General features: G+C 33.7%; 6 protein-coding genes across 6 annotated transcripts; 3 read left to right on the top strand and 3 right to left on the bottom strand.

Annotated features, from left to right (window-relative positions):
- Positions 1-1,784: 1,784 nt before the first annotated feature.
- On the bottom strand, positions 1,785-6,414 carry Git (ARF GTPase-activating protein GIT1). Its single transcript, XM_012371161.2, has 13 exons — positions 6,121-6,414; positions 5,731-5,864; positions 5,510-5,619; positions 5,144-5,330; positions 4,872-5,002; positions 4,606-4,795; positions 4,423-4,495; positions 3,965-4,159; positions 3,709-3,878; positions 2,914-3,084; positions 2,535-2,708; positions 2,219-2,449; positions 1,785-2,131 (listed from the first exon to the last, which is right to left on the bottom strand). The coding sequence occupies exons 1-13, from the start codon at positions 6,176-6,178 to the stop codon at positions 1,934-1,936; spliced, it is 2,022 nt and encodes a 673-aa protein (XP_012226584.2). The 5' UTR covers positions 6,179-6,414; the 3' UTR covers positions 1,785-1,933.
- Positions 6,415-6,695: 281 nt separating this feature from the next.
- Positions 6,696-9,719, bottom strand: LOC105674358 (uncharacterized). Its single transcript, XM_012370613.2, has 5 exons — positions 9,431-9,719; positions 9,129-9,205; positions 8,849-8,923; positions 8,698-8,766; positions 6,696-8,626 (listed from the first exon to the last, which is right to left on the bottom strand). Exons 2-5 carry the CDS (start codon positions 9,193-9,195, stop codon positions 6,894-6,896), a joined length of 1,944 nt encoding a protein of 647 aa, XP_012226036.2. The 5' UTR covers positions 9,196-9,205; positions 9,431-9,719; the 3' UTR covers positions 6,696-6,893.
- Positions 9,720-10,200: 481 nt separating this feature from the next.
- eca (eclair) lies at positions 10,201-11,995 on the top strand. Its single transcript, XM_012371188.2, has 4 exons — positions 10,201-10,457; positions 10,774-10,994; positions 11,142-11,288; positions 11,611-11,995. Exons 1-4 carry the CDS (start codon positions 10,316-10,318, stop codon positions 11,758-11,760), a joined length of 660 nt encoding a protein of 219 aa, XP_012226611.1. The 5' UTR covers positions 10,201-10,315; the 3' UTR covers positions 11,761-11,995.
- On the bottom strand, positions 11,641-14,341 carry LOC105674683 (uncharacterized). The gene is made up of 2 exons (XM_012371189.2): positions 13,178-14,341; positions 11,641-12,481 (listed from the first exon to the last, which is right to left on the bottom strand). The coding sequence occupies exons 1-2, from the start codon at positions 13,425-13,427 to the stop codon at positions 12,117-12,119; spliced, it is 615 nt and encodes a 204-aa protein (XP_012226612.1). The 5' UTR covers positions 13,428-14,341; the 3' UTR covers positions 11,641-12,116.
- A 205-nt stretch (positions 14,342-14,546) lies between these two features.
- On the top strand, positions 14,547-19,620 carry TAF1B (TATA box-binding protein-associated factor RNA polymerase I subunit B). Its single transcript, XM_012371154.2, has 10 exons — positions 14,547-15,158; positions 15,221-15,314; positions 15,825-16,029; positions 16,138-16,273; positions 16,392-16,525; positions 16,612-16,827; positions 16,955-17,184; positions 17,275-17,464; positions 17,785-18,225; positions 18,335-19,620. The coding sequence occupies exons 1-10, from the start codon at positions 15,066-15,068 to the stop codon at positions 19,500-19,502; spliced, it is 2,907 nt and encodes a 968-aa protein (XP_012226577.1). The 5' UTR covers positions 14,547-15,065; the 3' UTR covers positions 19,503-19,620.
- Positions 19,621-20,178: 558 nt separating this feature from the next.
- On the top strand, positions 20,179-27,156 carry Rox8 (TIA1 cytotoxic granule associated RNA binding protein Rox8). The gene is made up of 3 exons (XM_012371146.2): positions 20,179-21,428; positions 22,026-22,322; positions 22,590-27,156. Exons 1-3 carry the CDS (start codon positions 20,841-20,843, stop codon positions 22,884-22,886), a joined length of 1,182 nt encoding a protein of 393 aa, XP_012226569.1. The 5' UTR covers positions 20,179-20,840; the 3' UTR covers positions 22,887-27,156.
- Positions 27,157-27,936: the final 780 nt, after the last annotated feature.

A 27,936-nucleotide genomic window follows, 5' to 3' on the forward strand; every position in this document is an offset into this window, starting at 1 on the left:
AGTCACACAAGTCTTAAAATATGTCACATGTTAATATAAACTGGCCAGATGTAGAAAGGTTAAAAAATCCTTCAAGTATTATGAATAAATCTTATAGATACATTACAAATATTTCAATTATATATATATATATGAAATAATATTATACATATATAATTTGTGGAATATATACATGTGTATATCTCTACCTGTAGAAAACTAAAAAAAAATGTATACTTTTGTCCATTAAATATATATATATATATATATATATATTACAAAAGTATACATTCCTTCTCTCTCTCTCTCTCTCTCTCTCTCTCTCTCTCTCTCTCTCTCTCTCTCTCTCTCTCTCTCTCTCTCTCTCTCTCTCTCTCTCTCTCTCTCTCTCTCTCTCTCTCTCTCTCTCTCTCTCTCTCTCTCTCTCTCTCTCTCTCTCTCTCTCTCTCTCTCTCTCTCTCTCTCTCTCTCTCTCTCTCTCTCTCTCTCTCTCTCTCTCTCTCTCTCTCTCTCTCTCTCTCTCTCTCTCTCTCTCTCTCTCTCTCTCTCTCTCTCTCTCTCTCTCTCTCTCTCTCTCTCTCTCTCTCTCTCTCTCTCTCTCTCTCTCTCTCTCTCTCTCTCTCTCTCTCTCTCTCTCTCTCTCTCTCTCTCTCTCTCTCTCTCTCTCTCTCTCTCTCTCTCTCTCTCTCTCTCTCTCTCTCTCTCTCTCTCTCTCTCTCTATCTATCTCTCTATCTCTCTCTCTCTCTCTCTCTCTCTCTCTCTCTCTCTCTCTCTCTCTCTCTCTCTCTCTCCCCCCCCCCTTCTCCCTCCCTACTCTTTCTCTCTCATTCATTACAGATTATACCACACGTTACAATTATAGCATACTTATTATTATGCATCATCTGCATATGTGTCAATAAAAAAATACATATAACATTGCCTCATTATGCCATATATAGTTGTATATTTTATTGCACAAATTTAACAAATTAGTAATAATTTATTTGCGATATTGCACAGATTGTTTCCAATAATTAATTAAATAAGAGACAAAAATCTTAAGTATATGATGTATAAAAAAAGATGAATTAAAAAATTAAATAAATTATTTTACATATAAATAGCAGTAATTAATGATGAAAAATCATTAAGATGAGTGTGTAAGACTTATTAACTCGATTATTAACTCTTTCTCATTTAATATTTCCTAATATTTCCTATTTTAGCTATACTTTCTACTTTATATGAAGTTCGTATCTGTTATAATCCACTCGAGCAAAATTTATGTATTAAACACATGAAACTTGTAAACTTTAACTGCACATAAAGAAAACTCATTGATTAATCACTATTCAGTCTTTGTCAGATATTATATATGCAAAATAAAATATGTATATGCTCAAACATTGTCATGTTTAGTTTGTTAGATCGTGCTGTGAGTCATATTCAAATAATGTTGTTATTTGCTATCTATCTATCTATTACATTACTGTGTCGTGACGTCCGACTAAAGCCAACGCCTCGGCACTTGACCCTTTGTGGACTATTGTGCCCCTCCGCTGTATGATCTTTACTTCTTTGGCAAGATACTACTCGCAAGTTTTGCCAATGCTTTACGAAAGAAAGCGGTCGAACCCGCCATTTCTAGCTTGCTAAGCTAACGCCGCGCTAACCCCACGCCATTTATCGCTTCACATATTTTATTCATTTTAATAATTTAGTGTCTGTATGGAAACAAAATTAAATATGTAAAAAAAATGAATCTGCTTCCATATTTACGTCAAATTTAGCAAGGAGACAATACAAATAAAACAAACACTGTTGTAAGATGAATAGCGTTGCAAATATAATTAAAATTTAAAAGGCAACATTTCCTAATAGATTTGATACGCTATACAAAAGTATTTACATTTTCCAAAATGTACAGAAATAATTGGACTGCAATACCTCCCCCGTGACATAAAAAGAATTTACATTTGAAACTGTGTAACAAGTAGTTTGGTTGCTTTGGCAATATCGTAGGCGCAAGAACGTACTTGTTGCAGGCAACGATCCATGTGCTCGGCATCACTGGTGCACCTTTGAAGACCAGAACATTCTGCTTGAAGTCTTCCGGTGTTGCCGTTTAATTGACGTAAGGCAGATCTGATATTCTCCTCTATTGGATTCTATAATGGTATAATAATAGAAATTACCTTTTTTTGTGATTTAACAAATAAAAAATAAACGCTTAAAAAAACAAACAGCGATTTTACTTGAGGAAATATAGCAGTTAGCTCAGCAACAGCAACGCGTATCCTCTCGGCACAAGGGACGAAGGCTTCTCGTTGACTAGGATCTTGCATAGCCATCCATAGTTCTGCAATTCGTCTGGTAACTTGTTCCGTTCGCCGAGTCACCTCTTCACTCGGCGGCAGATTAGGAGCGCCGCATTCCCACAGGCTTTGTGTATTATTCCGCGATAATGCTTCTGTATCGCGCTTTGTCTGCAAATAAAGCGGATTGTATAAATCAGATACAATGCAATACTTGATACATTCCGTTAGCTAGCTTTCAGAAAGAAATAATTACTTGACAAATGGTTGTTGACCACGATGCCGGTTTTCGTAAGCCTTCTCTTGTCTCATACATAGATGCCGGTCGTTGATTTCCACGTATAGTTTTGATATCATGTACTGGTTCCAATTCAGGTTCCTGTTCCCCGCCGACGTGCCCGTTCATGTTGCCATCGCCGGGACCTTTAACCTGGATTAGTATCGGATTATACAATAAAATTGTATCTTTAGCTTAGAAAAAGAACTACCGGAAGACAGGTTATTATAATGCACTGAGAACAGACGGACTCGATTACGCAACGCTATTAGATCACATATAAATATATCTCAGCATACATATTATTAAATTCTGTAATGCTGCTTGCTGCGTAACAAATAAAATAGTATGTAATTACTTGTAGCATATGTTTCAGTTCGCTGTTTTCTTGAGTGAGTTGCTCAACAGCGGTTTGTAAGGTGTGTATTTGCTCGCGAAGATCTTGTACGGTGGATTCAGACAGGGTCAATTGTTTCTTTAGAACTTCTACCATGGATGGAAGACCCTTAGCCATTGGCGCAAACGCCTCCTGGAACAATATGCAATAGCAATATTTATTTTAAGCTAACATTATGTTAGAAACTTGGAGCATGTTATAATGATCACGCAAACAAATGTTATATATTGGAATACATTATTACTGCAATATTATTGTAAATCATGGTGTTTAGCGAATTGCGGATCGTTATATAAATTAAATGGCTGATTAATGTTTCACAATGCTCAGATTTGCGCTCTTGGCAATGGTTGCACATGCACAAACAGACCTGTGCACTTGCCTAATAACACTGCCTACAGAAAAGCCACGTGCTCAGCCAATCCCTTATTCCTCTTTTTGTTACTAGTGCCGGTACCTTCAATATTTCACCACAAACAAGTAAATATAACTAATATCAAGTGTCTTTCTTTTTGTGAGATTATACATTTTCTCATCTCTCTTGGGATGTAATTTAAAAAAAAGTAAAGTAACAGTTTGCAGAGCTAGTATACTCACATATGTTATGTTGCAATCTGTACATTAAAACAACAATATTTTGTTTCTATACAAGGATGCTCAATATTCATAACTATTGTTCCAAGCATTGTGTTTATTAATGCACTTTTTTATATTTAAGAAACCAAGTATTGAGTTACCTCTTGAGTCGAAACTTACCTCATTACTAATTTTAAGCTGATTTGAAACGTCAGATGAAGTGTTATCCGTCGACGTTAGCGCAGCGTAATCATCGTCGGACGCGACACTATCGTATAAAGGTTCGTCGTCAGATACTTGCGATCCGTGCTTACCAAGTTGCTCTTTGCGAAGCAGAGATACCGCGGGATCTGAAGAACAATGGATGTACACAATACAGCAAAGTGTTAAAAATTCTATATTATAAAATGTATAAGCTTTTAATTCGCGACATTACTTTGAAGTGTGTTAGTGGCGAGCATATGTCTTCGACTCGCTTCAACCAATAAATCTACGATGAGGGTGGTGAATTCTTTTGGCATAAATCTTGCCAATTTCTGCCTTCCTTGGTTTCTGGTGGATGACAACTGCGGATTAACCGGCAAAAACGGAACGGTACACTTCTCCGGAAGGGTTGCAGTTGAAAACCAGACTGTAAAATATGATATTAATCTGCCTTATGTGTTACTCATATATTATGAATAACTTCATTAGAACTGATTTTAAACTTTAAAATCACATTGCTAATTAAGTTGACATTTTTTTACTCACCCTTCCATGGGAATAGCGTAACAAAAATATATATGTATCGTTAACAATCCAAATTAACATATACCTAATTATAATTAATATATCTTTTCTAATCTTTGTGTATAAAGCAAAGATATACTGGTATAATATAAAAACAATACTCACTTGTTTCTATTTCTCGGCGATCTACCTCATCGTAAACGTCCATAGCTAATTCTTCCAACAAATGATTTGGTAACTAAAATGTAAATAAAATACGTAACAAATAAATCAAATAAATGAATAGATCAGTGAAACAAAAATAAATCAAGAAAATAATCTTATCTTGTCTTACAAATTTTTATGTACCATTTGTAATCTATTTTTTCCTTCTAGAGTTATATCGTTCTTGTCTAAATTGGAGGCCAAATCGGAAATGATGAGATGTTCGTCACCTCGGTGACTCAACTTACGAGAAGATATGTGATGTGTCAATCTATCTGTTACTTCATACATACATTCAATTATGCGTTCGGATAAATCTATATGTCCCGCCATTCTGAAATAATACACCAAATATTTTATCGTGAAATATCTGTCATGTATATCGCATTAAAAATATTATTGCTACTTACTTGGCAATATCAGCAGCTGTCTGTCCGTTCGTATCAATTACATTTGGATTTGCACCATTAGCTACTAAAAGTTCAACTTGAAGAGCTTGCCCAGCACGAGCTGCAACGTGCAAGGGTGTAGTTCCTTTCTCCTGCACATTACACATAATATATATAATTAACCTAACAAGTGTTGTCTAATAACAATTCGACATTATTTAAAAGTCTAACACTTGTATGAACAATGTGAATTTTAACATACACTTACACAATAAATCAATAATAAGATATACCTTATAAAAATAATTGGGGTTAGCTCCCTGAGCCAATAACCTCAACGAAGTTTCCAAGTTGCTTGTACGAACGCTACTGTGCAACTGTCTGTTGAGTTCCTCTTCAGTACAACATTCTTCTTTACTCGGCCGTAATATGAAGGCTAAGAGTTGATGCTTTGCCTTAATAAAATCTGCTTTTATAGGACTGTAAGCAAGCAATGTAACAAGAAACACAATTTTATATCAAAAATGCATATAAAAAACCTGATATTGTAAAAGTATTTCTAAAGTTAGTTTTACTCCAAAGAATTGCAGCAACTTTTTATAAATTTGAGTTACTTCAAAACATATTGATAAATATAAAATATATAATCAATTGCTCACTGTAAAGGATCCTTAGCCTGTGGTTTTCTTCTGCTGATCTTTGAGTTGCTGGGATCTAACAAAGAATGTTCCCAAATACTGTTAGCTCCATCATTCAATGTATGCACCATCTGAAACATTTGTCTAGTTATTTGAAGCAATGTGATATATATAGTGAAAATTTGGTGAAAACTGTTTTTTATGCTTCTTACAGTTATTGTTTACTAATTATTTTTACTAACATTCAATAAATGAGCATTCCAAACACCCTTATGCAGTGACTTAATATGCGACACATGCCGACCTAGACTACGATGAATTCCACAACAATCGTCACATAGTAAAATAGCTCTGTTTATCGATGCCCATCCTGGTTCTGAAACAACATATCAAATATATGAGATTCTTTAAATTAAATTTAAATTAATTAAATGCTGTTAAATAAAAGTCTGTATATTTAAATAGATGTTTGTATACACTATTAGAATCAAAGTAACATATTCAAAAAACACGTTCGACAAAATGCTCAACACATCGATAACAATTATCATATGTCTTATATCGTGGAATACAGTCTCGTTGCGAAGGCACAGAACCAAGTAGGCGATTATGTAGAAAAACAATGCGCTAACCGAGTGCTCCGCAGTCAGCACACACTTCTGCGTTCACTCTGTGCTTGGGACGCGCCATGCTTTCTTCTCCTTTTACTCAATGACACTTATTCTCGCGCATTATACTGCACCGGACGAGCACATGACATAATCAACAATCGATGACTAATGCGGTCGACGGCGACGAAGTGCCCCGACAGTAAGCACCGAATTGTGTCATTATGCTCTTGCAATTGCTTCGAATGTGTTCCAATGCTCTTATGTGCTCTTATATGAAATATCAAGAAGGCTGAAGAGAGATAGAAAAACTGTATGAAAATGATCGCAGCACCTCTCAGTGATGAATTTCCTAAACTCAAGATAAAGTAACGTCGATAACGTAGCGATCTGAAAAAAACAATTTAATTGAAAAATTGTAAAAGGAATAATCTTACATCAAATTTATTTACTTTATATTGTATATAAGCTGGCATTATTATATTTAAAATATACTTTTACAAAATTAGACATTAATTTTATTGTTATTAGACGTCAAATACGAAACAAATTTGAAATACACTTTTACATATAGAAATAAAGATTTATTGAAACATCTGTAGTTTTATATTTCCTTCACTCGCATTTTATTTTCTTATTCAATTATACAAAATTCTATAACATAATTTTATTTTCATTCAACACTCTTTGTTAATAAATAATAATATACCACAATAATATACAAAAAATAAAATTTCTATATCATAAAGCTAACGAGCGTTGTCGTGATTATTCCGAGACGTCTTGTATGTAAAAAATTATGTCTCTGGTGAATCTGCGTATAAATTATGAAGTTCGGCGAGTACCTTATTCGACAAGGAAGCTTTTGTGCCACCAGTGTCAGCACATGCATTACTTTTCGACTCTAAAGAATGGAATCGTTTCATGTTAGGCGTCAACAAACAACTCATACGTGACTTTAAAGCCATATATTCCCTTAAAGGTCTTCCTACTTTCTTATCTTTATTCTTATTCGCCGGAGTAGTACATTCTTTTAGCAATTTCGGTGTCGCGTTGGATTGTACATTCATAATATTCAATTCATCTTCCAAATTCACGAAACTATCATTCGTCACATTCAATTTGCTTGCAGTTTTTTCCATCAAGCGTGCGGAGCGTCTTCTCGTTTCAGATTTAGGCTTCATACGTTTTACATTTAATGGCGTGTTTAAAATTTCTTTATTTTCCTTATCATGTTCAGAAGCAATATCGATCTGCTGCAGTGACTGCATTTCGGAATTATATTTCTTCGATACATCATTTTCTAAGAAATCTGATGTAACGTCAGATGATTTACAAGTTTCTTCTACAATATTATCGCTATCAGTGATAATATTCTTCGATGTTAAATTGTTAACCAACATTGACGGGGATTCAGTTTTTACATTATCCACCTCTTCTGTATTGTTTAAATTTTTAGTCGCTAGATGCTTAATCTTTGTCTCATTATTTTCGCTTGCCTTATTTGTCACATTTGCTTCAAATAACGTGTTTGCAATAAGAGTTGATATCAATTTCAAACAAGACAGATCTTCCTCTAGCCTGCAAATAAGATGTTTCAAATTGGACTGCAAAACAGTGAGCCCTGTTTTACTAAGAGTCACATGTGAATTGCTCTCTTCAGTATCATGCTGTAAATGTGCAAACGACTCGCTCATCGTTTTTATTGTTTGTAGAGATAGATGCCAATCTTTTCGACAAATTCTCGCAGTTGTAGACAAGTGTCTCTCTTGTTCGACATGAATAGAACATGCAGAATCCTTCAACTGTTCTGTATCGAGTAATGTATATGTCGTCTGTACAGACTGATCTACACAATGAATATTATCTTGATTATTATCTGTGTTATTACTATTATATAAATCTGCATTTAATTTTGTTTCCATATCATATGTAGAAGACAGTTGGTTGATTGTAATAGAGCTATTTTGGCTATTGTAAGTGTTAGCATCCAAAATTTCGATACAATTTAAATTTCTCGGGATTTGTTTTCCCAATACATTTTCATTGCTTGTGGTTAGAAGATCCAAATCAGTAGAATTTAGATTTTGTACACCAGACTGATTATTCATATTAAATGTTTGCGACGATGTATGTTGTATAACTGATGTTTTGTTACTCTTCTCAGGTATAACAGAATTAATATGTGCGTTTGTATTTTTAACAGGAAATAAACAGCCTTCCAATCCATCGGATATTCTATATTGTCTACTTTTAGAATCCAATGCTGAAATGCCGAATTGAGGTAATATCGATTTGTTTTGCTCCAATCTGTTTTTAACGTGCCAATCTTTTATAGTATTCGGTGCCAATAACAAACTTTTTCTAGTAGATAATCGCAAGTTTTTTGTTGGCAACATATTACTTGGATTATTCTCGTTTGGTTTTGAAAGTGTTTCAATTTTTTCTCCAGAGGTTGATATTTTTGTAAAGTCTAAATTTCGCCTTACATTTGTTTCACCATGAAAGAATTTTACACATGAATTATGTTCTGTAAAAGAAATATAATATATATAAAAATACTGATCACAAACACAATAAAAAAAATATATATATACTAACCATTTTTCTTTGATGTACTTCTGTGAGAAAGAGGTATTCTTTCAGGTAGGCGTATTTTAGTGGATGAACCTGTAAACAATAAAAACATGTTAATATGATATAGCACTATTTAAATGATAAAAATGTTTATATGTCAGAAGAAAAACATTACTTTTTTTAACACTTTGTGATTGTCCTGATCGTCCAAACAATTGTGCAATCTTGACAGGCTGAGATATTTCCCGCACTAAAATCAAAATTTATAATAAATTGAATATGCAACATATTAATTTCTTAATTTGCTCCACTATAATATTATACATTACACATATAGAGAAAAAAATTATGTAAAAAATAAATTCTCTATCTAAAAGATGTTAGCAATTAATTTTTACATCACATAAGAATATATATATATATATACAAAATATTAGATATTCAAATAAACTCACCATTATTTTCAGATCTTGATAACGCAAAGTAACCAGAATGATCTGCTCTACTTCTTCTCCAAGTCATTTTCAAATGTCTTACATTAAACAAAACAAAAGCTTATAAATCTCATTTTAATAAAATAAAATTACAAATAAAAAAAGCAATAGTTTTCTAAAAGTAATAAAAATATAGACAAAATAATAATAAAGCAATTCAATATTTATGAAATTTAAAAGTAAATAATTATAAGAATTCTATACTATTTACAAAGTCTATTTTCCTAAATAATTTATTTTTCCTCTTTTAACAAGACACTTACTGTAAAACTGATGTATTTTAATGTAATCGTTATTTCTTCAAAAGTAAACAAAACATTTTTCTTTCATTTAATATAAATTGTATGTTGTGTAAATAAAGTATTTGTTCAACAAATAACTTGAATTCTACATCCTTTTTAATTGTTAATCACACTTATTCTGCTGTTAAAGTTGACAATGTAAATAATAATAAAAACTTTAAATGAGAAATCAGCAACGACTGCACCAAACGCGACCAAACGGCACATTTCAAAGCTGCCAATGATTGTAACCGTCGATCATTATAAAGTATAAAAAAGCATAGACGTGACACTCGACCACTAGGCATCGATCATATAATTTTTCCCTAAGGCCGAATTCCCACTAAGCGCGTCACGCGGCAGCGTCATCCGTCGCGTCACAAATTAACCAATCAAAACATCCCATTTTATTCGCGCAGCAAATAATGCAATAAAATAGGATGTTTTGATTGGTTAATTTGTGACGCGACGGATGACCCCGACGCGTGACGCGCTCAGTGGGAATTCGCCGTAAACCATTTAACGATTATACGGATTTTGATCGACTCAAGGTTGATTAATGACGTCATTACATCGTCTCCACCAATAAAAGACATGAATTCATAGTAAAATAGTGATTGATCAACCTTGGGTTGATCAAAATCCGTATAATCGAAAACGCTAATTGATACAGAGAATTTTTATTTTCAACATTGGCAATTCTAAATTCGATATATGTGAGTGCTACTGTGACATCATTGACGCAACTCTACATGTCATTTACTTTCCTTGTTCTGCTCTGTTGTTTAAGGTGACGTGTGATCTGTCTGGCATGAATGTTAACATTGGTCTCCACGAATTAATATTGTTGCTTGATAATACATTATTATGCGAAATATGTTAAAACACGCAAGTATTTTAATTGTGTTCCTCTCTATTCTTGAATTTGGGACCGGTCTGTACTTTCATATCGGTGAGACGGAACGAAAATGCTTTATTGAAGAGATTCCTGACGATACTACGGTCTTAGGTAACATTCAATGCCTACTATTAACATATAAGATTAAAATATAAGAGTTCCAACTGTTCTTAATAATCTTTCAAAATGAGATTATTCAGCTAGAACTCGACAAATTGTGTATTGTTAACACAGGTATACATATAAATTGTTGTACACATTGTAACACAGATGGTTTCTCTTGGTTAGTTTACTGGATTGATTAATTTTACAAATAAGAGCTGTGGAAAAAAATTAATAAAAAAACTTGCTTTTTAAAAAATATTCTTATCATTATTATTAAAAAAAGCTCACTGTAAAATATTATTTTTTACACATAATTTTACAGTCAATTATAAGGTGGAACTTTATGACCCAAGAAGCGGAGGCTTTATGCCCAGCAGTCCTGGTATCGGCATGCATGTAGAAGTAAAAGATCCCGATAACAAACCTATTCTCTCTAGAGTTTACAGCTCTGAAGGTCGAATCTCTTTTACTTCTCAAACACCAGGAGAACATATTATCTGCTTGTATTCAAACAGTACTGCCTGGTTCAGTGGTTCTCAACTGGTAAAATACATGTCTATTTTAAAAGTTTTATTATCGTGATATTAAATTGCAATATAATATGTTAAATTGAGATATCAAAAGTAAAGTGAAATAAAAAACAAGCTTTCCTTAAATTAAGCAATATAATTAAACTGTTTTTATTTACAGAGGGTGCATTTAGATATTCAAGTAGGAGAAAATGCAATTGACTATGCCAATGTAGCACAAAAGGAAAAGTTGTCTGAGCTTCAACTTAGAATACGCCAACTCTTGGATCAAGTCGGACAAATAACCAAAGAGCAAAATTATCAAAGAGTATGAAGCAAAATGTTAACAATATTTGTCTTTAATCTCTTAAGTGTTAATACATATATGCATTATTTGAAAATTAAACAATCCAAAAGTTTGACTGCAGAGCTCAGCATTTCAAAAAGCGTTGAATATATGATATTTACATAAATTTGATCATTTCTTAAAAGTTATTTTTGGTAATAAAATGTTTTTATTTCTTAACACATAAGAGGTCAAAAAGATATCTTACATAATATAAGAGAAAAATAATAAAAATATTTAAATTGCTATATATATTGTGAGACACTATCATGTATCTTAAATGTGAAAACATTTCTGTTTTCAGTATCGGGAAGAACGTTTTAGGCAAACATCGGAAAGCACTCATCGTCGTGTATTTTGGTGGTCTCTGGCTCAAACTATAGTTGTTCTAATTATGGGTGCGTGGCAAATGAAGCATTTGAAGAGCTTTTTTGAGGCAAAAAAATTAGTTTAATTATTTTAATAAAATATGTTAATTTTAGCAGCAACGTTATTTACATGTCTAAATTTCAGTTGTAGCTTTAGGTCATTTTCATTATAAACAATTCTTTAACAGATCTCTCATCAAGTAAACATTTGTATCAAACTGTCGATTATCTTCTAAAGTTAACAAATTGCTTGTAATTATATAATATATTGCATAATATGTAATAAGTTGTAAAAATAAAGATGTCTTGAATTAAATTGAATATCATCCATGCTTTAAAGCTGATATTTCACTTAAATTTAATAGTCTTGTTAAATTATAATGACATTATATTAAATTTTCATTTGCATAATATTATAATTATATTTATTATTTTTAATTAATTATTTAGATGTATTATAATATTTACTATATGCAGTAATGTAATTATTGGAACATACAAGTTTTTTTACCTTTATCAATTTCCAATTATATTTTTCAAATTTTTCATCAAATGGTAGGGGATCTGTTGTATAATTATTACCTTGCATAGGTCCAATGACGAGAATTAAATTACCTTTGTAATTTTTTATATAATTACAGAATGCTGCACTGTTATTAAAGTAGCAAAATAACATGGCATATCGTTTTGGTACTTGGAAATTCATTGTCTTGTTCTCAATAAAGATTATGTTTTTCAACAATTGTGGTGGAGAATACTTGCAGTTCCACCAGGAACTATCCAATTCTATACCTACAATGTCTAATCCTTAAAAATATAATTGTAATGAAGAGTAATTGTAAGAGTATTGTTAACCCTCAGTGCACACACTATATTTCACTCCTTATCTACACACGCATGGGGTAGCGTAACCCATCATTTTCTTTTGCTTGTATCTCAGACTGTAATGCATCGATTCGAATGTCCTTTTTTTTTTTTTTTTTTTTTTTTTTTAGCTTTGAGTTAAAAAAAAGAATTCTTTACAAATTAACAAAGTCAGAAATATCCCGGCACAAAAGATATTTTGAAATAAGTAAGAAGAGAAATTTCCTAATGCCGCATTATTTTCGAACAGCCTGGGTGACGCTAACCCAGTGTGTGTACTGAGAGTTAAGAATGTATACACACACAATTAATTTTTAGGGGGCCGCAAACACATTGTAACACCTCTGATTTAAAAAAAAGATATGTCTTTTCAACTAGCACAAAACCTCGTTTTATAATATTTCAGTCTACTATATTAGATTATTATTCGTTCTTTTTACAACAATTTTATAACTTTGACTTTAAATTTGTAATCATTGATCTTCGAAACTTATAATTACTAATTTGATTTGAAAAAATCTAAAAAAATGCTATACGAAGCCATAACGAGAGATATCGTTTCGAGAGAAAAATTTTTTATAATTTTAAAAAGAAAAATGCAGCTCTCTATAACGATTAATATTTATCTGAAAGATTTACCTGAATATTTTTGTAATAACCATTCTAGTAATCCACAACCGCAACCAATGCTTGCAATTCCAAATAAATTATGTTTTCGTACAATATCATTTATCCAACGCAAGTCACTCATGTCAGGCAATATCCATGACAATTTACTAGTTTTAAGATCGTCAGCAGTAGAAGATAAAGCAGCAATCTCTTCCCATTTTTCAGCATTATATAATAAAATAATTCTTTTATCGATATTAGCCCTCATTGTTTCTGACATTTTTCCATATACATATATCACAAATAATTTTTAATCAACTTGTTAGAATAACTTAAAGAATAAAATAACGTGACATCACGTTTGTATCATAGAATACGAAATACTGACCGTTATAATTATTTTAAAGCGAGGAAGGGTTTATCTGTGAACTCTTGTGTAATTTTGCCAATAATAGATATTGGCTCATCACTAGTCAGTATAGTCTAATATATACACATATCTCATATTTCCGAACACGTTCATTCGGCAGCTGTATGACGCAATGTTGATGCGATTAACTTGAAATAAAAATGTAAATTATATTATTAAAATAGTATAAATATTTATATATAAATAGTATATATTTATTTTGACGAAATATTTTCTCAACAAAAAAATCAAATATTTTATATTTGTACGTTAATAATTAATTAAAAATTGTCAGATTTTTAAAAAATCACATATTTGCAAACGCATTTTTATTAGTTAACGTTTATTATATATGATATAAATTTATATCATAGAGAAAACAATAACAGTTGCAAAATGATTGATATAAGGTGAATGTCACAGTATTCGCACATGTTATATTTAATATTAATATTAAGAAGAATCTATGGCGTCTATGGCTAAAGAAATAACTTATATCTATTGCTAGTTGTTTTAATATTATTAAAAATATCTCGATTTCACGTCAAATATTATAATATGTAGGCCGCTTATCAAATATTTTATAAAATAAAATCGCGGGCAATACGTACTTAGAAACCCTAGAAATATATAATAAGCCTATGCTTGTTTACTAAACGTAATCGTTTGTGATTGGTGTATACTTCCAAATCTACCAACATATTCATTTCCTATAGGCTTAAGGTCGGAGCACAATCTTTTGCATAAGGCGTAACACATAAGGGAATCAACCAATCAGAGATTCGCAGAATGAGGAGTGAAAATAAAAATGAAGGTCTCTGATTGGTTGATTCTTTTATGCGCAAAACCTTATGTAAAAGTCTGTGCTCCGGCCTTTACAGTCAGCAATTTAATAGCGTCATTAGCGGAAAACCTAGTAACTTTGCCCTACTGTTGAGTCCGCTGAATGCGACCGTTGTCGCATCTTCCCAATATTTCTGACCGAGACGATCGAGACCTCATTCACGAAGTGCTCACGAAGCGTGTCTAGCTTCCAACGATAAATAGTGGCGATTTTCATGACAGTGAAAATTAATATCGCGCGCGTTCGAGTGAATTGGGAAAGGAATTTTCGACGCAATTGTCAGCGTGAATATGTGCTAGCCGTGAATGTCAGGCACAATAAATTTCTCCAGCGATAAGATCAACTTCCTAGTCTATCGATACCTACAGGGATACGAGAACAGTTTTATTTTCCTTTCACTTGCGCGGTGAGAACTTGTTACAGTTCCAACACGCCTCATTCATCGATGAATTAGCCAAATTCGATAGCAAAGTATACCTAATACTTTGATGATATCAGAATGCAAAAAATTTAATGATGCAAAGCGTCTCTGAATCGAGACTGCGATTGTTGTAGTTGCAAGAATTATCAATCCTTTGTGTCCTGGATTGAAATAGTGCTGAAATACTACATCTATTACAATTTATTACAATTTATTACTATTTAATCTTTCAAAGATATTTTCTATGAAAATGTTGATATGCGAAGTCTGCAATTGCACTGATTTTTATAAAGCGTCTGGTTATTTCTTTTGCGCAACATGTCAAACGCAAAGTCAGGTAAGTTCCACGAGAGATGTTTATATTGAAAAGAAATATGTTATAATTTAAAATTTGTTTAGGATATCAGGGAAGAAGTAGAACTAGAACTGCCTATAGAAAATACTGTAAGATTGCGGAAAACGAGAATTCGTCGCATAAGAAGTGACAAAACGGGTATGTTTCTTTCATTTCAGAAGAATGATTTAAAAGATAAATGTCCCAGTGTTTCAACATTTAAAAGGTTATTGTTAGAAGATATAATTTTCCCTCATCAAAGTTTCCTCCCCTTTTTTTTTGTATACATAATAAAAATAAAGGTTTATTTAACAGAAATATATGCAAGATAATTATTAATTGATGATTATGAAATGAATATTAATTGATAGTCGATTAAATATCTGCAAAAGAATATTAGATGCGCATCTATATCAAACATAATCTAGAATACACATAGTGAAATAATTTCAAATTCTTTTTGTACATAAACTTAATTTACTAAAGTTTTTTTAAATATTTCTGAGCTTCATATTTTTTAATAAGTCAAATAATAACTAGTTGATTGATGGATAGCTGAATATTTAGACGTTTATCTTATGATGTAACGTGTAAAATGTGATGCTTATAAAAATATTTATTAAGCACAATTACTATTGACGATATCATAAATCTGATATTTCTTTACAGACAAGGAACTTGGATGGACATCTTGGGAACTATATAATTTTGTCTTAATAGGCTTAACAAATGAACTTGTTGAACTTGGTGTAACAGCTGATATAAAAATAACAGTGTTGGAACTATGGGCAAGGTATTTAGGAAAATTGGAAGTAGCTTTTACATCCACAAAAAGAAAACTAGTGCCGAAACTAGCCAGGAGTTACAAGAAAAGGTTATTGGGAATTTTATCATTTTCTATGATAAAATTTTTATATTAACAACTTTTCTAGTCAGGCTAATGCTTAAGAATAATAAATAATAAAATGATACATTTTTATAGAGATGCTGAAATTATATATGGCAAAATTTTATCACAAAAAAGAGCTAGAAAACGGAAAAAAACTAGTGTAACAGATTCAACAGCTTCTACCTGTTTGAGCGAAGAAACTTCTTTGAGAGAATTGAATCGTAATAAGGTATAATTGGACAAATGTATTTTATTTGTAGCATCTGATTTCTGAATTTGTTATAAATATCTTGTGTTATATGTTATAAATGTGTTATAAATATAAATGTAATATCTTTTATACACAGAAACTTATGATTACTGCGGATTATGACAGATTTGTACAGTCACAAGCAAGTTCTGAAAGAGATACATTCAGTACATTTAGTCAAAGTGTACATAGTGTGCAGTCTACTGCAAAACAATCTTATGAAAATAGCAGGTAGGAAAACGCGAATAAGGTATATCAGAATGGAAATATGCAAAATTATGAACACACTATTGCACCTTTAAATATTTTTATTGCAGATTACAATTTAATTTTTCTGCTAAGGAAGAAGCAAAAAGAGTAAAAAATTTGGCAAAAAAAATACCAAAACACAAACGCAGCAAATACAAGCGAAATCATGTAACAACTCAATATAAAACAGGACCAGAATTAATTACACCAGCAAAATTATGGGCAATCTTGTATTTAGCTTTAAGGATTCATAATCAGGACATACATTTAGGAGATATGCTAAGGTAGGCCACCAATTTTATTTTATTCTTAGTTCTTTCAATCATTTTTTAAATACACATATTTATGTTACAATATTGTGTACTGATGTTTATTTTTAAATTGTATATATTAATTTGTGTGTTTTTGTAGATACGGGAGAGAAGGGCATTTATCTTATTACAAGTTGAATCACTTGATACCTCCTGAAGTAATTTTAACAGGAAGTAATATAAATTTTTTATCACGGGTTACTGACATAACACATAAGGGTATGAGACAAATAATAGGAAGAATGGCGAAATTTCTAGGAGTTGTGAAAATAATATGTCCAGATTTTTTATCGATTATCAATCGATATTGCAATGAATTAGATCTACCAAGTATGTGCATTATACATGTATGCGTGTATAAATAAATTTGGAAATCTTAATTATCGATATGCATAATGAAGTACGTAAAACTACTTGTAGGGGGTGTATCGTTGTATGCAGAAAGATTAGTAGCTTTAGCTCCGCCAAAAATGAAATTTTACAATAAATCCTGCATCCCCAATTATGAAGCTCGTGCCATGGCATTTATTATTGTGGTACTGAAAATATTATTGGGTTTAGATGGCATTACAGAATATGAAATGAGTAATGTTGCTGAACGGATTAATGGGTATGTTCTAGTATATAGGCGGGACTTTGTATATTTGAAAAATCTGCTAAAAATAGGAATAGTATATTTTACCTCTGATAATGTTCTACATATTCTATTACAAACGATTGCGTGACACGATTCGATACAGCTCTAACTAACAAAAATGTAGAAGGATACATCAAATAAATATCTAAAGCATCTTTCATATAGTTGTAATTTTTGTAAATAAATTTATAAAATGGAGAGTTAACTTTACACAGCAGTATAACAATGTTCCATGTATTATAATTTTTTTATCATTTTTATTTTTTATATAATATATTCTTTTTTTATTTCAGTGTAATCGCTGACGAAGGCATTTGTGATATGAAACTATTCAGTTTTCGAGAATGGCAGAGATACATTGAAGGTAGAAAGGCTGTTTTAATGAATGTGCACTGTCCCACCAAATTAAAATACAGACCAAACATTCCGGACGTTAATAGCTCGTATATTAAATTTTTGGAATCTATTGATTCCAAAGTAGACAGAGAAGAGCCTGAGATAACTACACATAAACATTTAATATCACGTGAACTTGTTGACGCAATGAAACAGTGTATCACCAATATAAGTTACATTAATTTACCATTGAATGAGGAAAATAAATTTCCTCCATCGTTAACGCCCCATCACTCGTATCTTCAACAATTGTTAGAACATACGCTGCATGATGTTCCAAGCATACTCCGAAATGGCTTTTCTTCTACAAAAATTGGATATATGACAAAACCAGAATTGTAAGTAATATCAAATTTCATAACTTTGCAGTAAAATTGTTGTAAAATGTATAGACGTATTCTAAGATGTTATATAAATGAATAATATGTTGTTCCTCTTTTATTTTAGTATTTACAAATTAACTTCACAATATGATATACAATTAGATTTTGTTCATTCAAATTTGCATTTCATCGAAAAGACTGTATCACTTTTTGAACAAACAAAAATATCCAGTGCAAAAAATTTGGATGATGACATTGCAGTACAAGATTTTGTGGACAAAAGTAGTACAGAAGATATCGAGAGAAATGAAGATTTTGTTAATTATTTGGATAGAAAAGGACCCTGTCAGCTTCAAATAGATATGAAGAAAAGACAGTACTTTGACTATATGCAAAACATAATTACGGATGTGAAAAGTGATCCCCCATCAGCATGGTCTAATGAATTTATATTTGACGAAATTCTTCCGGATGGAAAATTGTCGATTTCAGACAAAGATAATAATGAAGATAGAGACAATGATACATATTTAAAAGACATTGTTCCTGAAGAAACAAAATTGTTACTCAATATTTGTAAAACATACGCTATAAATCTTTCAGATGCGGAAAAGAAAGGTACGTTTCAAGATTTAAATTGTACGAAACAACAGAAACGCAAACATTTTAGAAATGCGCAGGGTAAATTTGTCAAACACAGTGCTATCTCTACCAATCAAGACAAAAAGCCAAACAAAGATGAATATGAAAGGGATGCTGAATTGATTTCATCAGAAAATCTTGAAACCAAAAATTTATTACCCGAGATATCTGACATTTTAAATTTGAGTATTAATGCATCTGTCTTTGATAATCTCGAGATAAGTGAATATAGTGTGATTGATCAATCCAAAGATTATCAGAAAATGTTCGAATCAGCAATTGAGGACTCTCTCTTTAACGTATTGGATAAAAAATTGAATATTGATTCAAATAAATCAAATAAAAACAATGTCCTTAGATTGTTCACACCTTTCAAAAATTATTGGATGTATCATTGCAACTTCAGCCGTGTAAAATTAAAGAATTTTGAATTACTTGAGAAAATGCTGCCACGGAGTTTTCGATGGTTACTGAATGAATGCGCGACCATTATTGAAATGTCAACAGAAGATCTCTATAGAGAAGTATGCCTTGTTGAAGCTTATCACGCCCAAGTCTCAAAGCAGCTTGAAACATATATGTCAGATGTAACGAGTACCGAAGATTGCAACGACCAAACGTATACCAATGCAATTTTAAGAGAATGGTAGGGCAAAATAATGATCTTGTCGATTTAACTGATACAAATTACAATCTGTGATATTATAATTGTATATAATTATGTATGTTACAGTTATGTATCATTATTAAAATTACGATATTTTTATACACGATGACAATGAAAAAACTTGAGCTAAACTAATTTTAATATGTAAAATATTGAATAAATGTTGAAAATGGATGGAAAACGTTTAAATGTAACAATAAGTAAAAATGTATCAAAAGTCACAATTTGCGATTTGAAAGTTTGGGTGGATACACCTTCAGGACCTATCCAGCCAAACTGGCTTGGTTTACACCGATTGTTTAGTGCGCGTACCAAGTACTAAATCTGCTTCTTTGATTGGTGTAGATTTTACACTAAACGATTTATACCTATCGGAGAAGCAGATTTAGTACTTAGTATGCGTACTAAACAATCGGTGTAAACTAAGCCATTTACAGTCGCGTAAACATATGCATAAGGAAATGGACCAATCAATTTCCTTGAACATATGTTTACGCGATTATGCAAGTTTGTCTGGATAGGCTCTTATAAAGTGTCATTTTCAATTTCCAAACAGTTGTAAAACCGTTGTGTTTTCCAAACGCAGCCATTCCGAAGAAAGAACAGATTCGAACACCTAGTGAATTTTGCGAGACCAATGCTTTGCGTGGGTTTTCGCGCTACCTGTTACGAAAACTCGACGGGTGATACAGAAACACGTGTCTTTCGTGCGAGTTGAAGCGTCGTTAGTCTTATTTATGCGAGTGGATTGCACCGTGCGTAGTCTCGACACGAGACGATTGCCGAGTAGCGGAAGGTAAGGTACGAGACGCACTCGACGGACGCGCGTTTAACGCGCTCCCTCCGATATTCGGCACGCGCGCGTCAAAGGGGAAAGTGGGCTGTGTGTGAACAGGACAGCGCGAGGCGGCCATTTTATGTTAGTATGACGTAGAGGCTGGGTGTAGCTTAGCGTTCTTATTGTCGACGTGCGCAAGGAGAAAAGCGGGTTAACGAGCCTGGTGCTTGCTGTTAAGCGGCTAATGCTGCCAATGCAGCTACTGCAGCGCGAGTGATGTGAACTTAATTGCGATCGCAGCGTGAACGCGTTCCCGCGGAGAGCTGTGTTAGCAACGCGCGGAACAGCGCGGAAGCTAGCAGCGCTAAAAGCCTGCCTCAACGAGCGGTCGCGGCGAGAGGGGTAAGTGTGTGAGCGAGCGAGCGAGCGAACGAACGAACGAACGAACTAACGAGCGAATAAGCCAACCAACAAACTTCTAGTCTAGTTTAACGAGCGAAAAAAGTTCGAGTTCGCCGCGGCAGTGTCCGTAGTGCGCGCGACATGAGCGAGGAAAGTAATCCGCGTACGCTGTACGTGGGCAACCTGGACGTCTCGGTGTCCGAGGACCTTCTGTGCGCGCTCTTCTCGCAGATCGGCGCAGTCAAGGGATGCAAAATCATTCGCGAGCCCGGCAACGATCCGTATGCTTTCGTCGAATTCACGAATCACCAGTGCGCGGCCACAGCACTGGCCGCCATGAACAAACGCTCGTTCCTGGAAAAGGAGATGAAGGTTAACTGGGCGACCAGTCCGGGCAATCAGCCTAAACTCGACACCAGCAATCACCATCACATATTCGTCGGGGATCTATCACCAGAGATCGAGACGCAGACTCTGAAGGAAGCATTCGCTCCCTTCGGCGAGATCAGTAACTGCAGGATCGTGCGTGATCCGCAAACGCTCAAGAGCAAGGGTTACGCATTTGTGTCATTTGTGAAGAAATCTGAGGCCGAGGCGGCAATCAACGCGATGAACGGTCAGTGGCTGGGCTCGCGCAGCATCAGGACAAATTGGTCTACTAGAAAACCACCGCCACCGAGGTCCGAGAGGCCGCGACACTCGAACAATAGTAAACCCAACTATGAAGAGGTACGTAGCAAGCTGGACGATTATGTTTCTAGGTAATTGCGATCGAGCAATTTAAGATAAGTTTAATATTTCGTGCACATTTTGCCTTATACTGTATATTAACTTTATATTTTTATTGTATATCAACTTTGTATGTTGTAACAGCTTTTAAATGATCTTTTATTATATTCGTAATAGTTTGCATATAGTTTTGACGAATGCTTTATGAATCTTCAAAATTATGTGGAATATGATTTATATTTGTATTTCTTTAAAATTTGTTTTAAATAGCTTATGTGGGAACATTTAAATCCGTTGTGTTTTAACCTAACGATACTTTTATTTATACAATACATAATACAGGGTGTTTGAAAAATCTATCTATTTTTACTTGAAAATTCTTGTTCACGAATATTTCGTATAAAATTCCAATTCTATGATTAATGCAATTATGGATGTGAAACAAGTAACTAGCAGTAGATACAAACATCATAGATGCAGTACTTGAGATGAGAGAGAAAGAAAAGAGAAGAAGAAAATTGATTTTGTTTGTATTTCGATTTGATGTGAAATTTAACAGGATAATCCAACGATTGATTGCAATGTTGCTCCCAACAGGTGTATAACCAAAGTAGTCCGACCAATTGTACTGTATATTGCGGAGGTTTCACAAACGGCATCACGGACGAGCTGATAAAGAAAACATTCTCCCCTTTTGGCACCATACAGGACATAAGAGTGTTCAAGGACAAAGGATACGCTTTTATCAAGTTTACAACCAAGGAGGCCGCAACACACGCCATCGAATCGACACATAATACAGAAATCAACGGTAGCATTGTTAAGTGTTTTTGGGGAAAAGAAAACGGTGATCCAAACAGCGTGGGTCCTAACGCCAATCATCAAGCTCAACAGGTTGTTTACGTACTCATAACATTTACAGTAGGCTTATCCAATCGTTGTATATATATCTATGTACATTTGTATGTATTTATTTCAGATTTATTTGCAAGCATATTGAGAGCATTCGCACCCTTCTTAGACCTATGTAAATTACTTAATTTATCTTTTTGAATCCCATAATATATTAGCTAAACTTTATATATCTACATACGATTTACATTTTTTATCACACACATGTATATTACGGAACTGTAAATAATCATCAAAATTTTATTATAGGTGACCACGGGAGCCGGTCAATACGCCTACGGTTACGGCCAGCAGATGGGCTATTGGTATCCACAGGGTTACCCGCAGATGCAAGGACAGTTTTTACAGCCCGCACAATATTACGGTCAATATTATGGGCAGCAGGCTCAATATATGAACAGCATGAGAATGCCCGCTCCTACTGCAGGAGCCTGGCAACCGACGCAAGCCACCGCCGCACCCCCGACGGCAAGTGCGCCCTTACCACCAGGCCAGCAACCTACCATGGTGACATATACCATGCCACACCAGTACCCCACGCAATGAAATTGATCATTGACCGGCTAATTGTTACGTGCGACATAGTTGCTCCGGGGTTATCGCGAAAATCGTTCTGTCATATACCTACTCCAACATTTACATTCACGTTTTTTCGACGACGTAATATGTAGGATAATTGGTTCTATAACTAGGGTATAAATTTGCAAAAAAAAAATAAAAAAAATAAAAAAAATAAAAATAATTAAAAAAATAGACATGAGAGAGTCTTTATCGCGTATAAGAGAGATTCGTTTAAAGACTAAAAACACGTTATTATTTTTTTTCTATATTTTCATCTTAGAAACGTGTATTCTTAATTACATGTTTCCGTTATCTCGTACATTGGCGCAACGCTTCTCGACGACGTGTGAGAGCGCCGCTGTAAAGTAAAGGAATTTGAATCAAGTTTTTATGCATTTTTGCTTGCAATGTTGAACCAGGTATATCTCTGAACTCTTCCTTGCGGCCCCCGAAACTGAAGCGAGCCCCGCACCCGTTGCGCTTACGCAAGTGACGTACGTATGCGGCGACTGCGTTGTTGATACTTTTTTAATATTTTTGCCACTGCGACATCCAGAAGCCCCCTTCAGTTAAATCTCGGAGTTGAACGATGAACAAGGCGCTCGCACGCGCGCGCGCGACAAATGTTCATTTGAAATAAATACAGAATATGAGACTACCAATTCTGAATATAGTTAGTAAGATAGAAAAGCGATTAGCTAGACACGGCGCCTGTGATGTAGCTAGACTTTCGGACGCGTGTACGCCAAGGTGTGCGGGGCTCCCGCAAACAAATAAATCACGTGAGTCGAATAACGAGTTGCAATTTTTCTCGTTATGTGATATTTATCGTCGGTGGTTAATGTATAAAACTTTGCTATGATTATCTCTCTCAATGGAGAGTAAAAGGGTGAAAGAGAGAGAGAGAGAGAGAGAGAGAGAGAGAGAGAAAAAAAAGAGAAAAAGAGAATGTGTTTGTCATAAATGTCATTGGATCGAAGATTCCCTTGTGCGAATGCGAGCTCAAGCTTATTATTTGCTATGACATTGTGCGTTAACAATGCGATTTGTGGTCTCTTCGTATGGTTGATCACTCATCTGTGTCATTGTATTTATGGTGTTCCGAATGTTACATTGGGTCCATTTGTGGATGATTAAAAAATAGATTTATACGCTGTGCTTATATCTTTATAAGAATTCTTATCTGATTGTGTGATTTTAACAGAAAAGTAAAGACATTGTTCATCGATGAAAGAACGAAAGAGCATAGCACTCGATGCACGAAGAGACCGCTTAGGTATCATCGTTAACGTATTCCGTCGTACACGATTATATATCTACATACGATTTACATTTTTTATCACACATATATATTACGGAACTGTAAATAATTATCAAAACTTTATTAGGTGACTACGGGAGCAGGACAATACGCCTACGGTTAGGTCCGGTTAGGCTATTGGTATCCACAGGATACCAATAGCCCATCTGCTGGCCATAACCGTAGGCGTATTGTCCTGCTCCCGTAGTCACCTAATAAAGTTTTGATAATTATTTACAGTTCCGTAATATATATGTGTGATAAAACATGTAAATCGTATGTAGGTCTAGTTAGCGATCTAGATTTTGATTCCTCGTTTGTAGACGACCGAAGAATAATAATTAAGCGTTAATCTAAACGATAATAATAAACACACGAGGGAGGAAGAGGAACGAGACTCTTTGTACATATAAATGTAATTGTAATTGTTGTTTGAACAAATCAGGCAAGTAATTTTTTAGTTGTCAATAAATTAATTAATTATTTCTACGATTATTAATACTCGAACAATTGTGTAAATTTAAATTTTATCGATTATACAAACACATATTTAGTTTTTTCAATTTTTGATGGTCATGTATCTTAACTCCAAAATAAAGAATGACTCGTTCCCTGCACCTCATGAAAATACGCGTGCGTTTATTATTATTTTTTATATTTAAATGCGCCAACATCCGATAATTGGTATCTTGATGTTGCAATGCAGCGGAACAATTTTGACTGGCAATCAGTCGATGGTATATACACATTTCAGAATTATCGTCCGTACATCTTGGCACGATTCGATTCCTTCGTGTCTTCCACGTTAACATGTAAGGAAAGTTCGCAGCACAATTAACGATAGTAGATTTTTTCGTTTTGTTCGGTATATCTTGAGCTAAATATTTGGATGCAACCAATACAATGCCGATCGCGTGTACAAAGCGAGGTTTGGATGAAATAAAAGTGGTTTTATGAAAAACTGTGGTACACCACATAATTGATAGGGTTCATGTGTTAAGTACTGTAGCAGTACTGAAACAAATGTACTGTTAATAATTTGACTGGTGTTTTACTATTTTGTGCGTGTATGTGAGTGTGTGTGCGCGCGCGCGCGCGCTCGTGCGTGTGTGTGTGAATATCAATTTGTCGTTAGTCGTTATATCTCGAAGATGTATACTACATTTTTTGCACTCTGTTGGAAATTTATTGTCCGAGATTGTTCAAGAATAGTTTAAAACTTTCAGATATCATTCAATATTCCAATATTTAATATTTATAGTGTTTACGTACGTTATTTTAAGTTTACAATTTATTAACAATCAATCTACATTGGAGCTAATTATGTAGTTAAGTATAAATTTAGATTGATTGGCAATAGATTTATCTAAAAATTTTATGTCGTACACTTTGAAAGTTTCAACATTCTTAGAACACGATTCCAGTCGCGACAACTCTAAAAATAAAGGTAAAAATAAATGTGACAATTGTGAAGCATCTGCGAGATCGAACTGGACCGACTACCTAATCGCTTGAATAGTCAAAATTAATTAGGGGACAAATTAGCTGTGTGCGGTCTAGTACCTAGACACTCGAGCACTACACTAATCATATAATTGTTTTTCATAAAACATAACTTTTATTTTACCAAATCTCGATTTGCTTTCGTGATTATCTTACGTTGCACATCTAAAGGATGCTTGTCATCTCAGTTTACCACCGACGGTAAAATGCCATAAAACTTTCAAAATCAATTTGTATAAAGTACAGTATATAAACGAGATGAGAGATACACAGGGGGAGCGAAAGCAAAAACCGGACGTGGTAACGATTCGATTGGCTGCGATGAGTGACAGTGATATCGAGTGGAAAGCCAATACGAAGACAAACGGACTTGTCTACGTTGTACCGAGGAAAGACAAAAGATGTTATATAAAGAGTAATTTAGGTACGGCGGGGGTGTCGAGCCCTCGAAGATTAGGATAATGTTATCTTATAATAAAAACAAATTGTCCTTTGAGAATGAAAAAAGGAATAAATATTTAAAATACACTATCTTGTATTATTTCGCGATTCTCCGTTTCAACAATAATTTTCGGGTGAAAAACGGAGGAGAGCGATCGCTCCTAGCTAGCCAAATAGTTGATTTATTTTTCATCGTTACATCGCGAGTAGTTTTACATCAACTTGCAATCGGTACGACTGTTCACCCCAACATAAAATCGACACAGTATTTAGATACATATAATATGGTTTTATTTTGCACCCGAATTATACACTTGCAGTGATCATTCACATTGAAAACATTCTTGAAAAGTCACTTGTGAACGTTTTAACATTTATGCGAAGATCCATGCGAAAGATAACATTCATATCGTCTAATTACTAAAAGTTTACGACCGTTATTGGTATTCGCGTAATGATAACATCTACATCGAAGAAAGTTTTCGAGAACGTGTATTGAATAACAACTACTTTTACAATAGAATTAGATATGTCGTACCAGAAATATGCCTCTCAATGATGCAACTAACGAAATAAAAAATTGCGGATCAACTTGTGTTTTTTCGGCTTCGCTCACGAGAGCAAAGCGTGAGAGAGAGAGAGAGAGAGAGAGAGAGAGAGAGAGAGAGAGGGAGAGGGAGAACTAATTTGTACTATATATACATTTTTCTTTCTTACATTTTGTAAACGCGTATTCTGTTTTCGACAAAACATACATACACACGCACTGACAAAATATTGACAGAGTGCGTTACAATTCTGTACGTCTGTTATATTGTTTGACGTTGCATTAGAGCTTTAATGGAGTTATTTCGGTGAAGAGATCTATCAAATAGTTATATCGCAACTATTCGGTTGGACGTAAACTACTGTGTGGATACCCTACCGTTCCCGAGTTCGTCAACAATTGATAAGCTTAAAGGTAAATATGTACAGAGTAAAAATTGCTGACCAAAAAAAAAAAAAAAAAAAGGATGCTTCGATACAAAAACCGTCTCTCTGCCATCAACGTTCACGAACTCACGGACGGTACTGTATATTACCAAGAAATATTTGGTAAAAATTTCTACTGCCGATCTAACGTGTAAGTTACAACACAGCTCATTGAACATACTCTACAATACTGCTGGATACAGACGGGTCACACTTTTCTCTTTGATCGTGTTACAAGTTAATAAGAATCCGTCGATAAATATACGCCAATTAACGAAGATTGATTATTTTTGTCGCAAACTGCAAATCTAGTGAATAATTTGATAATAACTTTTCACAAGAAAGTACAACGATATTAATTAACATCATGGGTCTCAAAAGTCCATACAATCGTCAATACAATTGTTGATAAAACAATTGAATATGAATGACACACCAATAGTCTAAGTAATATTTAAAAGGAGAAACCTCTATGCAAACCTGTACAAACAATTGTTCCAACTTGTAACTCGCCACATTTGCCATTAGATTAAATAGTATTGAATATCATTAGAGTAAATATTATACCTCATTATTATTCCTACTCAATTTTTATCATATTACATGTTATAAAAGTAGCAAAATAACTTAATCAAGGCTCAGCATGTTTCACATTGGAAGGCCAGGGTCTTTAAATGATCTATCTTCGTATGTAAAACAATGTGCTGCGCGAAATTATCATAAATTTCAAGCTCTAACATAACCAGTACACAACTCACACTTTACAATAATTATATAATATAGTATATATAATACTTGAGACTTATAGGCAGTGCAAAG

Source organism: Linepithema humile, chromosome 1, assembly GCF_040581485.1.
Source record: "Linepithema humile isolate Giens D197 chromosome 1, Lhum_UNIL_v1.0, whole genome shotgun sequence".
Lineage (NCBI taxonomy): Eukaryota > Metazoa > Arthropoda > Insecta > Hymenoptera > Formicidae > Linepithema > Linepithema humile.